Below are 17,750 nucleotides of genomic sequence, written 5' to 3'. Positions count from 1 at the left end.
GCAATATCGGGCACTAAGGTGCCCATTGAATGCCCTCTCTCTCTCTGCCATTGCTTCTGACCCCCACATAAGACCCTCCTCCTCCCACAACAGCCAGTTGAGAGAGTAGCTCCACTCCCCGCACCCCCCCCCACCATTACTGACATTCTCTTTTTCATTATTCACTCACGGGATGAGGGTGTCCCATAAAGGCCAACATTTGTTGTTGCCCATCCCCAATTGCCCAGAGGGCAGTTATGAGTCAACCACATTGCTGTGGACCTGGAGTCACGTGTTAGCCAGAGCAAGTGAGGATTGCACTTTCCTTCCCCAAAGGGCATTAGATGGGTTTTTCTGGCAATCAACAATGGATTCATGGTCACCATTAGAGTATTAATCCCAGTTTTTCATTGAATTGCATTTCTACCATCGGCCTTGGCCGGATTTGAACCTGGGTCCCCAGAACTGGGGCCTGTAAGTCCAGTTGGGGTGGTGGGGAGGTGTTTGTGGAGGGGAGAACCGTGTACCAGCAGCAGCCACAGCGTCCTCCTGAGTTCTGAAGCTGTCAGTTATTGGTTGCCCAGCAGCTACCTAGCAACCAGCCTCCTCTCACCCCAGTTCTTAATATGAGTCACATAACTGACTGCCTGGTCGCCTGAAAATCCCACCCTCTCTCAACCTCTCAGACTTTCAGGCATTGTGGAAGATACAAATGCCCACAATCTTGAAATAATTGCTGGAAATGCTTTCAGGAGTGATATCAATGAGCTCAAGTTTAAGAGACTGGAAATTTGAAGACTTTGAATGATAGATTTTCGTGAGGTAAATGTGAATGGGATAAACTCCCAAGTAGGCAAAGGTGTTGAAATGCAGGTTGGCCATGATCCAGTTCAATGATTGCACAAATTCTAAGGTCTAATAGTCTATTCTTGTTCTTATACTCCTACCAGCTTTATCATTGAGGGTGTCTTCTTCAATTGATAGCACCATTTTACCTCAATGACAAATAGCCCTCCTCTATCATTCTTCAGTTTCATTTTCCCTCACTGCTCCATTTCCTTAAATCTCCATGACTACCTCTCTGCCAATGGTTTACATTGAAGGCACCCAGCAGGAGTCTGACGTATAGTGCTGTGAGGTGAGTGAATTAATGGAGGAAGAGGTGCAATCGTTAACCAAAGATCCCTTCAGGGAGTTTGTCCGCGTATTAATTAATTGTCAGACGCGGCGGCTCCTCAAAAGTACTTCAACCAGTGACTTTTCAGAAGCTACAAATTGTCGGTGAAAAGCAACCATACATTCACAAAGCTCCAAATCATTTCACAATCCATGAGGCGGCTCTGAGGACCCATGGAACAGCAACCTCCCACAAACAGCCATCTTTAAGCAGATAATTTGTTTTAAAAACGATTGTTGATCAGAGAGTGACCCTTGTTCTTCTTGCTCAGGCAGCTTCTTCACCAGTCTAAGTCGGCAAATTCACTGAATTACAAACCTGTGTTGCCTCCAAGTTTCGGTTTGCTGATGGTTAGTTCAAGTCAGACACTGATATCAGGAGCGGGAGCCTATTTATCTCAGCCCTTTAATCAAAGAATTTTACAGCACAGTTTGAAGTATTGTGTCCTTGCCAGCATTTTTGAAAGAGCTGTTCAATTACTCCCACTCTTCTAGTTTCTACCACCCCCAAATCTGTTAATGTTTGGCTGATGAAAGTATATAACCTTCTGAAAGTTACCATGGAATCGGCTTCCATCAGACGTTCAGCTAGTACATTCAAGATCATCAGAGCTCACACATAAGGAATATGTCTAAACTATCCCTCTGCTTCTTTTGCCAATAATCTTAAATCTGTCTCATTCGCTCCTGAATCTCCTGGCAGTGGAACAGATTCCACTTATTTACTCAATCAAAACTCATAATAACTTGCACCATTTTCCATTAAATCTTCTCCACTCTAAGGTAAAGAAATCCCACATTCACTAATCTCTCTTCTAATTAAAGACCCTCAACTCTGATACATTCTCGTAAGTCTTCCCTGCACCAAGGTTTTCATTTTTCATTGCCGGTGCCAATTCTTTTTTTAATTCACTCATGGGATGCAAGCATCATTGGTTAGGACAATATTTATTACCCATCTTTAATTGCCCAAAGGGTTATTAAGAGTTAGCCACATTGCTGGAGGTCTGGAGTCACATGTAGGTTAGACCAGAGAAGAAAGGCAATTTCCTTCCCTAAAGTTAGGACATTAGTGAACCATATTTTTTTTCCAACAATCGATAATTAACTCAGAGTAGACTCATAATTCTGGATTTTCTAAAAATTCTATTATCTGCAATAGCAGGATTTGAACTCAGTCTCTGAGGTCTCTGCATTAACAGTCCAGTGACTGTTCTGAATGAAGGGCTTTCCTGATGAAGGGCTTATTCCCAAAACGTCGACTCTCCTGCTCCTCGGATGCTGCCTGACCGGCTGTGCTTTTCCTGCACCACACTCTTTGACTCTGATCTCCAGCATCTGCAGTCCTCACTTTCCCCCAGTGATAATATGACCAGGCCATTGAGGAATAAGTTGGTACTGCATCTGCCTGGTGCCACTGCTCACTATATTTTCATTTTGGGGTGGCAGGACAAGCTGCAGATGGGACATTGCTTCCCCAAAGTGGAATTGGGTAGAAATCAAAGTGGATGAATTCTGATTTAGGCAGTTGCATTTCAATTGCCTGTGAAAGCATCCAGTTCTATACATGAGAGGTAAGTAACTTATTCCTCAACTTCACCTGCTCCTCATGGCTCACCTGTATTGCCATTCACCTAATTTACCCTGTTCTACCATATATCCCCATGTCCAAGCATCTAATATCCACAATGGATGAACTCATGAGATCTACAACAATGATACCAGTGAGTGTTCATGATACTGTCAAAAATAAATGAGTATTTATTCAAAGTCTACTTAAAATAAACTTAATCCACTTAGGAGCTCAGAAAACTACCAACCAAACACACAGGTATTCATACTTGTGCTCAGACAAAAAAACTTAATCCAATTAAATGTTCAGAAAGCTGTAAAAGTAAACAGTCCTTCAAAGCATCTTCAAAGACAATGCTCGGAGGAGTTCATTAAGTTACCAACAAAACAAACCTCACAATCTTCTTGTCACATCTATGATAACCCCTGCTAAATGAATTAATTAGTGGTGTTCGCAGCTCAGTAAAATATTCATCATGAAATGTTAGTGCACAACTGTGTCAACAAAGCCTCCAGAGTTGAGTGTGTTAAACTTATGAAATAGTGGAACAAATGTCAATCAATTGCAATCAATAGTACCTTGAAGATGGAACAGCTATCTGAACTATCAATCAATGAGAAACATAAATCACAGAATGCAACTAACATTTATAGTTTGAACCTTAACACAGTTCAGTCCAGTGGATCACTTGACACACTGGATAAATTAATCTGATACAAAGCCAGAAATTGCTGGAAAAGCTCAGCAAGTCTGACAGAATCGGTGGAGAGAACTCAGAGTTAACATTTCGGGTCAAGTGACCCTTCGTCAGAACTGGGTCCATTTTGTTCTGAGGAAGGGTCACTCAATCTGAAACATTAACTCTGATTTCTCTCCACAGATGCTGCCAGACTTGCTGAGCTTTTCCAGCAATTTCCGGCTTTGTTTTTGATTTATTGCACCTGCAGTTCATTCGGTTTTTAGATTAGTTTGATACTTCAAAATACTTGTCCACCTTTACAATGGTTCAAAAATCTAATGGCCACATACCTATTTTAAACAAAGCTTTATCAAACCATCTCCTTATTAAGCAACATCATCTTAATAAGAATGTATTGATTACATTATATGATGAAATATGAAGTTTGCAACAACATTTGAATTAAATATCTAAAGGTTTCTCACTCTAAATGAGGGATCCTTCATGTTTCATGACTCCCATGAGATGTCCTGAAACACACATTTAACTAAATCAGACTTAGCTTCATGAACCTGATGTGGATCAGAAACAATAAACCCTGCAATGGAGCTAGAAAGGCTCTTTATCTCAGTACGCTATCTGCACTCGAATCCTGGGACACTAAAAACAACTGGCAACAGGAACAGGAGTAAGAATCGCAGAATTGGGTTTGGATTGCTATTTTGAAACCCCTGCTAGTTTACATTCCAAAGCAGATGGAGGCATAAAAATCTAACCCTCACTTGTATGTGTGAGCATGTGGGTTATCAATGGGCTTCAGTTATGTTTCTCCAAACAGATAAACCACAGACACAGAGCACTGATATATTTATGTTCGTAGCAGCTTCTTGAATAAGTTTCAAAAGAATATCCATAGGACCCAGCAAGGTCTTAAGGTGAGGAAGGACCCAGAAGCCTTACAGAATAGTCAGCAAAAAAAAGCCAAGACAAAAATAACCCAAGGGTGTCATTGAATGTGATGGAGCTGAATTAATGCAGAGTTACAATGTCAGGGTCATTGGATGCTGTCTGGGTAATTACTATATCAACCGCTGTCAATTCAAATGCTTTCCACACCATGTTAAAGGTCTAGCTAATGCCTTAATCAGTGTAAGTTAGGGATCTAGTCATGCTGTCAGCTCTGAACCAAAAGGTTGTGAGTACAACCCCACCTACAGACAAGACTACACATAATCTAAGTTGACAACAGCATGTCAACATTTTCAGGGATTCTGTGCATCCCTATTTTTAGGCCTCCCCAGGTTGTGTCAGTATTTACAGTAAATTTCTGGAATATGTCAGGGATTTGTGAGCAAGTGCAGGGGTACCCAAAATAAATCTATCTCTTCAAGGTATTTTTGGGCTGGGTCAGTATTTACACCAATTTTCTGAGTATTTCAGCAGAGGATCATCAGGACCCTTCCAGAAACAGGCTAAATAAAGAAAGTAAGAGGACAAATGAGAAGCAGTACCAGCAATGAGATGAGACTAGCACTTAATATAAAAGGAAACCCAAAAGTCACCCAGACTTTTAAAAGTCCAATTTGTTTTAGAAAAGGAAGTGCAGACCTTCAAGAGGATATAGAAAAGATTTACCTGATTGTATCCATGACTGAAGAACCTCTGTTCTAGGTTGAATTGGAAAAGCTGGGGATGTTCTCAACAGAGGAGACAAAGTTGAGGGGAGATTTGGTGTAGATGTTCAAAGTCACGCAGGGTCTGAACAGGATAGAAACACTGCAACACTTTCAGCTGAGGGAGAGTCAAGAACCCAAAGGGCACTGATTTTAGATGAATGGCAAAAGATTCAGAGGCATGAAGGGCTCCGTTGCTTAAGTCTGACGCAGGTAAAAACAGCTCTCTTTGAGAAGAGAATTGGAGGATTGTGTTAAGAAATACAGCAAGTAAAGTTAAAATATTCCAATTTCGTGGAAAACACATTAGCTGTCACCTCACCCAGTCTGAGGAAGCTGAATTTAGGCAGATGACTTTGCGTGTGTGGAAATTTCTGTTAATAGTTTAGAAAAAGATACAATTTATTACCTTTCATTTATTTTCTTGCACCAAATTGAATACAGTAGTGACTTGGAAATTCATGTTTTCCTTTGGTACTGTGGCTCGAACCTAAACGGTGTGTTAATAATTATTGAGAATATTGATGAATTACTCTAATTTTGTTTCTGTCTTGAGTCCAAATACCCCATATATCAACTACAGAAGGCATTGTTGCAAAGTGAAGCATCACCTAATAAATAAGGTAATGAGAATTAAAAAGGAGTTCTTGGAAACTGAGAAGTAGCCTCCAAAAATCAAAAGGTAGCTCTTGAGAAAATCACAAAAGGTGTTCTCAAAAAAAATTTAGATGCTTGGTAACTATTCTGACAAGTACAAAGAGTTCTAGGAGTGGATCAATACTTAATCGTCAACCATCAAGAAGGAATTTTGTAAATATCCACTGAAAGTAAACAGTAGGTTGTTTATTCAAACCTTCTGAGTTGATGTTGGAGAAAAATGTACAACTGAAAGTGATGATTGTATTTTATGTACATATGTACCAAAACTTGCACATGTGTCAGCCTTGACTCAATAGTAACAACCTTGCAATCAGCTGAACATCGGCTTAAAACTCACTCCAGACACTTGAGCACGTAATACAAGCTGACACCTCACTGCCTAGGGAGAACTGCACTGTCAGAATGGTAACTTACCTGTATCATAGAATTCCTACAATTTGGAAGCAGACCCTTCGGCCTAACAAGTCTACACTGACCCTCTGAAGAGTAACCCACCCAGACCCATTCCCCTACACTATACTTACCCCTGACTAATGCACCTAACCTACATATCCCTGAAGAATATGGGCAATTTATCATAGCCAATTCACCTAACATGCACATCTTTGGATTGTGGGAGGAAATCAGAGCACCCAGAGGAAATCCATGCAGATGCAGGGAAAACGTACAAACTCCATACAAACAGACAGTCACCCGAGGCTGGAATTGAACCTGGGTCCCTGATGCTATGAGGCAGCAGTGCTAACCACTGAGCCACCATGCCACCCCATAAGAAGTTAAACTGAGATCATCGCTGCTTCTGGGCAGTTTAAGAATCAAGGCAAGGGAAAAGCCTTTAACTTACAACAAAACATTAAGATGAAGAAGAACAAGGGGAAATACGAAGGCTAAATCTGTCGGCTTGTTGAGTATCACTCATAGTGACTTACAATGACTCATTTTTAAAATTACATGGAGATCCTTTTGTGTAAATGGATTTGTCACTGATCATGTTGCTTCTCATCATAGAGCTTACTCTAACCTTTTCCTGACATAGAGTGTTTTAGTCCTTGATAGCTCTTGGATGTTGCCTAAAAACAAGAAGTGTAAATTTAAAGTGTTTTAACCTTCGAAAAGGATCCAGGGAGTGCCATTAAACAGACACTCACAATCCCTTCACTCAGTTCATGACTTGCTGCCATCTCACTTAATCTTTGCAATGTTCCCACAACTCATAATTACCTTGGTACTCACTCATGTAGACATAATGGCCAATTTTCAACAATTCACAAACTAATCATTCCATGACTTTCCTCATGCTTTCTTCTGGTCCCTTCTGTGCCTTCATCCTCATCCCTTCTTAGAATCCTTGTTTATGACTGTCACTCTGCTGGATTTTATATACAGTGGGGTTGAAGAGGAGGTGGCACATAAATTCCAGAAAGCGGCCTTCCTGGTACTAATCCACTCACCCCCGACCTGTACCGGGGTGGCAGGGCAGGTGCAGTGATGAGTAATCTGCTCATTCTTAGGCCTGAGGCCTGTAACGTGTCAACTAATGGTTACTTAAAAGCTTCCTCCCACCCTCATCAGAGGCTTTCCTCTGTTCCCAACCTCTCCTTCTTAAACCCTCTGCAGAACACTTGAACCCATTCTACACATCCCCTTGCTAAGAGCCCATAGCCCAGACATACCTCAGCAGAATGGGGTGGCCTTTGTCCCATCACTGGGTCTGCACCCCCCACCCCGCCCCAGTGCTGATGGGTTAATAAAGCTGCTGGCCATCCATTCTGCCTGGGAGCTCACTAAGGTGTGACGTTCCACTAAGATTACATAGAACTCATTTTCAATTTCGCTATTCTGCTCCCACTGTTAAACTGGTGTGAGACAGTGTTGTTTAAAAATAGTGGTCCTGAAAGTATCAACGCTAAAGCTGCCAATAAGCTTCACCGTATCTGATAATGTTCAACAGTCTTTGAGTGGTGAAGATGTACTCTAATCCGAGATCTCGATGGAGACAGAGTTGATACCTCTGGTTCCTGAAGTAATTATGCCTGAATAGTAAACCTAACTTGTACCGATTGCTCTCATGTAATAAACGACTGTAGAACAAGTATCTCTTCTTGTTAAAGCTCACCAGTGATCTATTATCTACCACTGATACCTACCACACATCACTATTACCACAAGGCCTTAGACTCAGCACATAAAAGGAGGATTGGTTACAGCACTTCAACCCAAACATAAGCTGCTAGTGATTGGTAACCCAGTGCTCAATCTGACAGGTCACCTTCTGGAGCAGGGGCTACTTATAGCTCAGTGGTTAGCACTGCTGACTCACAGCACCAAGATCCTATGTTTGATTACAGCCTTGGTGCCTGCCTGCGTGCTCTCCTTGCATCTGTGTGCGATTCTGCAGAGTGGTCTGGTTTTCTCCCATGGTCCAAATATGTGCAGGTTATGTGGATCAGCTCTGGTTAAATGGGCATAAGCTTGGAGTCTAGGTGTGAATGGGATGTCTTTGGAGAGTTGGTGCAGACTTAATGGGCCATATGGTCTCATTTTACCTTGTTGGGGTTTTATGATAACTTACCCAACCCAACTTTTTAACCTGAGTGGGCAGGGTGCTTCTGCCCAGAGCATCGATTCTCCTGCTCCTTGGATGCTGCCTGGCCTGCTGTGCTCTTCCAGCGCCAAACTCTTAACTCTAATCTTCAGCATCTGCAGTCCTCCTTTTCACCCCTGTAAAATCCACCCTTGCGTTTATTGGAGATATCCTCCCTCCTTGCCTCCTTCAGTCTGCACTCAGGGTCTTCTAATCTTTGGTCATTTCAATCTCCACTTCTCTTGTCCTCTTTCCTGTGAATTTATTCCCCTCCTGTCCTGTCTAATCTCCTCCTTTTCTCAGAAACATTCTTACCTATAATAAAGTATGCATTCTTGGACCTCTCTCTCTCTCTCTCTCTCTCTTTCTCTCTCACTCTCTGCTATTGTTCACCTCTTTCCATTGTTTTAAAGTCAAAGTATCTCTGGATTGATCCTCATAAATCTCATTACCCTCCTTCAGCCTGGCTTCCTTCTGTGTCCAACCTTGGGTGAAACCACCAAAGTGTGTGGTGTTGTCATCAACACATCATGGTAAGGCCACACACAATTCTAAAACCACTCCCACTCCAGGATCATTCTAAAGAGCAAAGCCTCATTAACCTCACTACCTCCATTGTCAGCTTTAAAAACTTGTGGGAGACTCTTGAGGATTTCTTCGACAAAGTCAAATCTTTCCCTTCTCCCACTTGCTCTCACCCACCAGCCTAGACAATTCCTTCTCATCCTGCTACCTCTTGGGTTCACAAACTCCAATCACTTACAACTTGCATCTCCTTATCTTCTCCAGGCTCGCTTCATTGATGAGACTCAACCTTAGTCACACTAAATTCCTGATAATTCCCACATACGGCAGAGTGGCTCAGTGATTGGGGTGACACAGTAGCACTGCTGCCTCGCAGCATCAGGGACTCAGGTTCGATTCCAGACCTCGAGTGCCTGTCTGTGGAGTTTGCACATCCCTGTGTCTACGTGGGTTTCCTCTGGGTGTTTTGGTTTCTTCCCACAATCCAAAGATGTGCAGGTTGGGTGAATTGGCCATGCTAAATTGTCCCTAATCTTTAGGGATGTGTAGGCCAGATCAGACTAAATGTAAGGAAATGGGTCTGGGTGGGTTACTCTTCAGAGGGCCGGTGTGAACTTCGAACATAGAACATTACAGCACTGTATAGGCCCTTCGGCCCTCGATGTTGCACCAACCTGTGGAATCAATCTGAAGCCCATCTATCTACAGTATTCCATTTTCATCCATATGTTTATCCATTGACCACTTAAATGCCCTTAAATTTGGCGAGTCTACTAAAGTTAAGCTTTTCATTCCTGGGACCAGTTCACTCTGTTGACATAAGCCTAATGATTTCCTGTGTTAGATTTCAGGTAAATGAATGCTCAGCAACAACTATCCTTTCCCAAAAACAGAAAGAACTGCAGATGCTGTAAATCGGAATCCAAAACAGAAATTGCTGGAAAAGCTAGAAAGTAGTTTGTTGCCATTTCAGTTTGGTTGACAGCCACAAGTGATTATAGACTGTTTGAAATGGGATCATGGATTCTAATGCTTGGTGTCATAAGAGATTGTACACTTGTTAGGCCAAAAGGTTTGTTTCCATACTGTACGGTTTATGCCATGCTAAGTTGCCCATAGTGTTCAGAGATGTGTAGATTAGGTGCATTAGTCAGGGTTAAATATAAGATAATAGGGTTGAGGAATGCATCTGGGTGAGTTACTCTTTGGAGGGTTGGTGTGACCATATTGGGCCGAAGGGCCTGTTTCCACACTGTAGGGTTACTATGGTGTGTTTCACTCTCCTCAGAAGTTTTATCTTACACTTCAAAACTATTGCCGTCTTCCTTATATTAAAGGAAAACTCTAACTCAGTTCCACCTACCATACATATCCAATCTCCTTTTCCTCTTCATGGTGCTTGAATATGTTACAGACTTCTGGTTCCAAGTCCTTTCCTTTTGTAATTCCTTACACAAACCTCTTCAGCCAGAAACAGCTGCTAGAAAGCCCTAATCAAAACCCTGAGTGACGTTGTTTCGACCAAAGCCCATCCAATATTAAAGTTGATTATTCTTTGTGATCTCACTACAAAATTTGACACAATCATCAAAGACTCTGTTCATTTCATGTGTCAGTCGATGAGTTTAAGGCAGGGCAGCACCGTACAAATTTGTTACTCAGTCTACTTAAGCAGCAGCTTCACCAGCTTCCTCATCTCCCCTCCCCCCACCTCATCCAACACTCCACCTCGGCACTGCCCTCTTGAACTGTCCCACCTGTCCATCTTCCTTCCCACTATCCACTCCACCCTCCCCTCTGACCTATTACCATCATCCCGCACCCCCCCTTCCCAGCTACCTCACTTCCACCCCCACCCCCACCCTCCCATTTATGTCTCAGCCACCTTCCACACCCACCCCCACAACATTTCTGATGAAGGGCTTATGCCTGAAATGTCAACTCTCCTGGTCCTTGGATGTTGCCTGACCTGCTGTGCTTTTCCAGCACCATACATTTCGACTCTGACTCTCCAATATATGCAGTCTTCACTTTCTCCAACTTAAGCAGCGTCACCACATGACTCACAATCAAAGCTCCAGCACTGTCCCTCAGTAACAGTGGGCTGATTTCTCCAGGACCGACAGTGAAAGGACGAAGTTTAGATTTAAAATCAGTCATTTAAGTGATTGATGGGGGAGTCGTCATTCAGGGGATAGTGGCCTTTTGGCAGCCATTTGTCACACTATTCTGCTTCAGTGCCTCCTCCTGCATCCACCCTCACAATGATGTCTGGGGCAGTCCTGTTATATACTGCTACTACAGATCTGTTTCCTGAGACAAACACGTCGGTAGACAGCATGAGTGTCAGCGATTTTTGAGACGTTTTATAGCTCAGGTTGTGGTTCAGGTTGTTTGTTGGCTCGCTGAGCTGGAAGGTTTGTTTTCAGATGTTTCATCACCAGGCGAGGTAACATAGTCAGTGAGCCTCTGTTGAAGGCTGGTGTTCTGTTCTGCTTTCTATTTATGTGTCTTATAGTGTCAGACCATAAGAGAGTCAGCTATCGCTCTTGAACCCTCTATTAAATTGCATCTACTCAACTCATTCCTGAGATATTTAGCAAAGCGAATCTATGCAGTTGAAATAAAAACAAAAAAAATTATTGGAGAGCTACAAAATATAACAATGTCTGTATTGAAAACTGCTTCAGATAGATGTCTCTGGGCAGGGTATGTATTGCCTGAAGAACATACTTGTCTTCACCCTGCATTAATACAGTCAGTTTTGTTGAATTTGACATGTTTTCTTACATACATCCTAATTTTTTTCATTGCAGAAGGAACTTCTATCGGACTGGCCAGGATCTCAGTAACTGCAGCATGTGCCAGAACACTGCTTGTATCATCTACAGGTACAGCAGTCATTTATTACATTTCCTTTTTGCTTATTGCTCACATTGTGCCTTTCAGATTCGAATGTGCCTCACTGCAGCGTTATGAAACAAGAGTTGACAGCATGAGCAATTGTTAGGGCACGTGGCAAAAAATACTTGTTCAAAGAGGTAATTTTAAGGATTTTTTTTAAAGGAGAGGAGAAGCAGAATTGCAGAGAGATTTAAGTAGGGGATTTTAGAAGCTGAAAATATAGGACAGCAGTAAAGAGAGGATGCAAGGTCATTATTAGTTGGAGGATGCACATTATAAGGTGAGAAATTCCCCAAGACATGTCTGACTCAGCCTGTCCGTTCAAATTACAAAACCCATTCCCAAGACTTGAATGCATCATCCAGGCTTACACTCCAAGGCAGCGTCATGGAGATGGTGGATTGTTGCAGGTGCTGTCTTTCAAATGAAGCATTTGCCATCTCAAGCTAACATAAAAGATTCCACAGCACTGTTCAAAGAAGAGTAAGAAAGCTCTCCTGGTGTCCTGCCAATATTTAGCTATCGGCCAACAAAAAATGAAAAGATGAGAGAAGCAACTACCTGCCATGTTGTTCCTTGTGGGCCTTGGCTTTGTGAAAATTGGCTGGGATCCCAGGCTAAAGCCCAGCTTCTCAAGAACACCCTAGGAATTTAAAGCTGACGATTATTTTATCTGCTTTCTTGCACTTTCCTGATTTTAATTTTGTACCTGAGTTTGTGGGTGGGTTTGATGTCATGTCTTTAATAAGATCACTCTTCTTTTCAGCCAAGAAAACTGTGTAATTGGCTCCAATTTTTTTCTCTTGAGCTGGTTAGCTACATCTTAATCACAGTGTGGTATAACTGTATGATAAAAATAAAATGAAATCTTTGCTGTGACCAATCAAAGAGCCACAGGCTCATACAGCATGGAAACAAACCCATCATCCACTAAATCTATGCCAACCATGTTTGCAAACTAAACTAGTCCCACCTGCCTGCACTTGACCCATATCCCTCCATACCTTTCCCATCCATATACTTTATCCAAATGTTGCAACTGAACCTGTATCCACCACTTCCTCTGGCAGTTCATTTTACACACTAAGCCATTCTTTGTGTCAAAATATTGATCCTTTTGTCCTTTTTAAATCTTTTTTCTCTCACCTTAAAAACATGCTCCCTAGTTCTGAAATTCCCCACCTTTGGTAAAAGACCTTTGCTATTCACCCTATCCGTGCCCCTTAGGATTTTATAAACTTCAACAAGGTCACCCCTCAGCCTTTGGCGCTCCAGGGAAAACAGCCCCAACCTCTCCCTATAGCTCAAATCCCAGTTGAAAACCATCCCAGCTTATTTTTTATCACTCAGGCACTCCATTCCTGGCAACATCCTGGCAAGTCTTTTCTGAACCCCCCCTCCAGTTTCATAATATCCTTTGTAAGAGTTTTTGAAGAGGGGAGATGAGTCACCTCATGTCACCTGATTGCTGCGACATGAGGCAGATTTAGCTTTTCATTGCCAGTGGGATCTGCATAATATTGGCGATTTCGTTTCTCTACCACTATCCAGCAACCCTGTAAAGAGCATATTCCATGGATGCTTGTGTTAAGTTCCACTGAACCTTCAAGCCCACACACTTAAATGAATTGTTGTTGGCCCACACTCTTAGGTCTCACCTGGAAAATTGCTAGTTAACCCACCGACCCAACGGAATAGGTGTTAGCATTTTAAAAAAATTCACATAACGCCTGTCATTTTTGTTAAAAGAAGTGTGGGTTAGAATGCACTCTGTTGAAATGGGAGGATGTCAGATTTTCTCCCGATGGCCACTGGGGACGCAAAATGGAATGAGTTCAAACCATCACAACCAAATTCCCACCAGGTCTTATACAAGAGAACATAAATAGCCCTCAGCCTCAATAATTGTCCAATGGGACCAAAGTTAATATCCTTTTGCCATGCATCAGGTACAACTTCGAGACTGAGGTGAAGGTAATGTCAGGCAGGAAAAGTAGGGCAATGTTTTCAAGTTTCAGATGCATCTGCTAAGGGCCTGTAGCAAGGCAATGAGAGTCTTTAACAAAAATTAAAAGATCCTCAGCTGCTCAGCTCTCACTTATCTCTTGCTATAATTAAAAATAGTTGCATTCAGGTGATCATGTCAAGGGTACATTTTGACAATGTAGTTGCCTGAATGATTGATTTCATGTTGCATTTGGTTTGCTGTTTTATTTAAAAAGAAAATTGGAAAAAGAAGGCAATGAAACTTATCGTGTGTTCAACTTGTCACTTGTGCTTTATTGGCATTTCCAAAATCACCTGCAGAACTGAATTTTCTTCCACCTTGTTTTGATCTCTTTATTCAAGGCAGAACTCTCCAGGTGTCTGTCCTGGAGCTAGACTGCGGAAACTCTCAGTTCACGTTTATGTAACTTGGAGACATTCCTCACTTAGAGCAGTTTGAAATGTCTGGCAAGGATACAAGATGCCAAAGTGGGTTAGTACTGTCCTCCATCTGCTCATCCTTGCATTCAAATCCAACCCGGCTGGATGGGATTAGCATTTCGCCTGCCACAAAAATTGCCAGAGAAACTCGTCAGGTCTGGCAGCATCTCTGGAGAGAGAAACAGAATTAATGTTTTCAGTCCAGTGAACTTTCTTCAGAACTGAGTAGTTCACTGGACTCGAAATGTTGGCTCTGCTTTCTCTGCACAGATGCTGCCAGACCTGCTGAGTATCTCCAGCAATTTCTGTTTTTGCTTAGAATTTCTCCTGTCTGTTCCCAGTAATGAATCAGGCAAAGCTTGCAAGGAGTCATTGTAGTAGAATGGAATATTTTAGATGAATTCCCATAAAGGGCTAATTGTAATAAGCTGTGATTTCCTAATAGGAAATGACATATTGTTATGGACCAGACCAAATCACCTCAAAATATTCAAAAGATAGTCTAGTCCCTAACTTCCTCTTATTTTATAGATTACTGTAAGGGGTTGCATTCCAGATGCAATTTGATTGGTCACACTACTGGATTTAAAGCAAAACACACTTTGTTCAGCTGCTAGTGTTAAAATACAACATAAGAAAGAAGAAATTGGAATAACTTAACTCCGCTGGAAAAGTTAGTAGAATATAAAATATAGTAACTATGGTTAATTAACTGTTCCAATATTGTGATGTTGCATAAACATACCCTTGGGAAGAGGCAAATTTAGACCAAATTTAGTCGCAGAGAACCCCCAGCTTTTGGCAGTAACTGAGAGAGGGAAAGAATGGCTTTTACTTCTTCAGACCCCAACGGCAACTACTGTAAGCTAAACCTAAAATCCCTTGTTCTACGGGAGCTCAACCACACCCATTCAGGCTGCTTCTATTGTTCCAACTTTAAAAAAAACAAGGCCTCACAAACTGTTTACTTTGTTAGAATACTCTCTACTTCTTGTTCAATTCCCCCTTTTAAAAAAATGCCAGGACAAAATAGCCTCTTAAAGCCACAATATCATCATAACATACTTCTATATTCCAACAGTGTAAGGGAAGGTCGCAATGAAAGGAATTGGTATCAGGGAGTGTTCTCGTAACTGTAACTAAGTTACAATAAAAGTAAGAGCATATTATAATTAACAGCCTTTCAGAGTTAATGAAACTATTCCAATCTAACCACACAATAATATAGTCACAGTGATTAATTGATACTAGATTGGGAATATTACTCAATAGAATAGAGTTGCAATGTTCTGAGTTCAGTCCTGGTCATTTTATTAAGACAAGGATAAGATGTGGGTAGTGAGATTCTTAAAGGGAGTAAGAAGCCACCCAAAGAGTTTGAACATCAAACATAGAACAGTACAACACAGTACAGGCCATTCGGCCCTTGATGTTGTGCCAGCCTTTTACCCTACTCTAAGATCAGACCAACCTACATACCCTTCATTATATTATCTTCCATGTGCCTATCTTAGAGTTGCTTAAATGTCCCTAATATATCCTAAGTTTGGATCATTTTGTCTGAGAAACTGTTGACTGAACAACAGCCTTCAGCCAGTAGAATGCTGGGGTCATTATGAGGGTCAAAGATATCACTAGGAAACTACACTTGCTTTATCCAAGAAGGAATTACCACTTCTACTTCAGGACCCAACATTGCCCTTTTCCCTGTGAGAGCAGGTTCCCTGGGCGATGTCAGGACAATAAATAAAAATGAGGTGTCCATCAAATGAAGCTACTAACCATGCCTATCGTGTGCCAAGCAGCATAAGTGATGGACAGAGCAAAGCGATCCCACAACCAATATTCAGATCTCAGCTCTTCTGTCTGCAAACCCAGTCATGAATAGTGATGGACAATTAAACATCTGATAGGAAGAGCAGATCCCAGAAAGGTTCCCATTCCCACAACCCAGCTCATCAGTCATTCCTAATGGCAGGACAACCCAGCTCATCAGTACAAAACACAAAACTGAAGCATTTGCATCCATATTCAGCTAGAAATACTGAGCAGATGATCCATCTCTGCCTCCTCTTGAGGAGACTAATGCAAGGAATGGGGGACTTTGGTAATGTGAAGAGACTAAAGAACCTGGGTTGCTCTTAGTGTGTACACTGACCAGCATTACCAGCCTGGCACCAGTTGTAGTCATGCCCACAGGATCCATCGGCAATCCCATGGGAAGATTCACTAGGAGGTCTTCCCAGCCCCTGAATAACATTGGCAGTCGAGAGTGAGTGGAATAATGGCCTAAGTTTGGCAGTGAGACATTTCTTGATGTTGAAAGCGAAAAGTCCCAATTTTCAACCCAGTGTTGAATGATGGCACCAGATTCTTGCTAGTCAGCAGCGACAGACCTCTTTGCACGGTTTATCATCCTCATTATCTTAGTAACATGCTGTCTCCTATTTCCCATCCACTGGACAGAAACTAGATGGTGGCAGCTACAGACATGAAAGTCCTGGCAAACCGGGCAACTCCAATTTGTTGTTTGCTCCTCCAACCCACCGTCAGTCACTAACTTCTCCAGGCACGCTCCATGAGCAGTGACCGCACATTGTAGCAAGATTCTCATTCCCCTCCTCCCCATCCCTGCTCACCAGGGTCTCCAATCAGTGAAGCAGGACACCAGCTTGCCTCTGCCTGACAGGCAATTGACAGGAACCCAACTGCTTGCACTTGACAGGCTGGAGGGCCAGGGACACTGGCATCAGGAATCCTTGCGGTCCCAGCAGCAGCCAGTGCTTACATTTACCAGGAGAATACAACAAATGCCAGAGGGGCATGACGCATCAGTAATGATATATTCGAATGGCACAGTAACTCAGTGGTTAGCACTGTTTCCTCACAGCGCCAGGAGCCTGAGTTCAATTCCAGCCTCGGGCGACTGTATTGAGTTTGTACCTTCTCCCTGTGTCTGCGTGGGTTTCCTCCAGGTGCTCCGGATTCCTCCCGAAGTCCGACGATGTGCAGGTTAGGGTGGATTGGCCATGCTGAATTGCCCCATAGTGTCCAGGGATGTGTAGGTGGATTAGTAGTGGAAAATGTGGGGTTATGAGGAGAAGGGTGCTCTTGGTGGGATGCTCTTCAGAGGGTTGGTGCAGACTGAATGGGCCAAATGGCCTGTATCTGCTTTGTAGGGATTCTATGACTTTGGAAGCTAGCACAAGAGAACTCGCTGAGAGACATCTTTCATGAAACACAGCAAAATTGACACTTGGCTGAGTTCTGGTCAAATCTTCCACCTGGCACCAATCCTTCTTCTTTATATTGGTCTGAGTTACTGATTCCATTTGGAAAAGGATATCTCCATGGAAGGACGGATTGATCTTGTTAAGCAGAGTAGGATTATTAAACGGTCCTCGATAGTTGTTATTTTACTTGTGAGTTACATAACAGGTATACCAAGAACAAATACACATTAATGTTAGCCACATAGTCTTTGCACAAGACTGGAACCAAACTTAAACACACATTTGTAAGCTCTTCCCAAACGCAGCCCCTTAAACACTGACTGGTAGAGCTTATTTT

General features: G+C 42.3%; 2 protein-coding genes across 3 annotated transcripts in view; one reads left to right on the top strand and one right to left on the bottom strand.

Moving 5' to 3' along the window:
• Positions 1-17,750, bottom strand: part of LOC140492226 (dedicator of cytokinesis protein 2-like) — a 731,998-nt gene that overhangs the window by 319,746 nt on the left and 394,502 nt on the right. The gene's annotated exons all lie outside the window — the stretch shown is intronic.
• LOC140492224 (protein INSYN2B-like) overlaps positions 1-17,750 on the top strand; it is an 87,504-nt gene that overhangs the window by 20,997 nt on the left and 48,757 nt on the right. For both annotated transcript variants that reach the window (XM_072591132.1, XM_072591133.1), the window contains exon 3: positions 11,666-11,740. In XM_072591132.1, coding sequence (XP_072447233.1) covers positions 11,666-11,740 — 75 coding nt within the window. The remainder of the gene's footprint in view (positions 1-11,665; positions 11,741-17,750) is intronic.

Source organism: Chiloscyllium punctatum, chromosome 20, assembly GCF_047496795.1.
Source record: "Chiloscyllium punctatum isolate Juve2018m chromosome 20, sChiPun1.3, whole genome shotgun sequence".
Classification (NCBI taxonomy): Eukaryota; Metazoa; Chordata; class Chondrichthyes; order Orectolobiformes; family Hemiscylliidae; genus Chiloscyllium; species Chiloscyllium punctatum.
The sequence above is the reverse complement of the archived record's forward strand: the minus strand, read 5'-3'. Positions and strand labels throughout refer to the sequence as shown.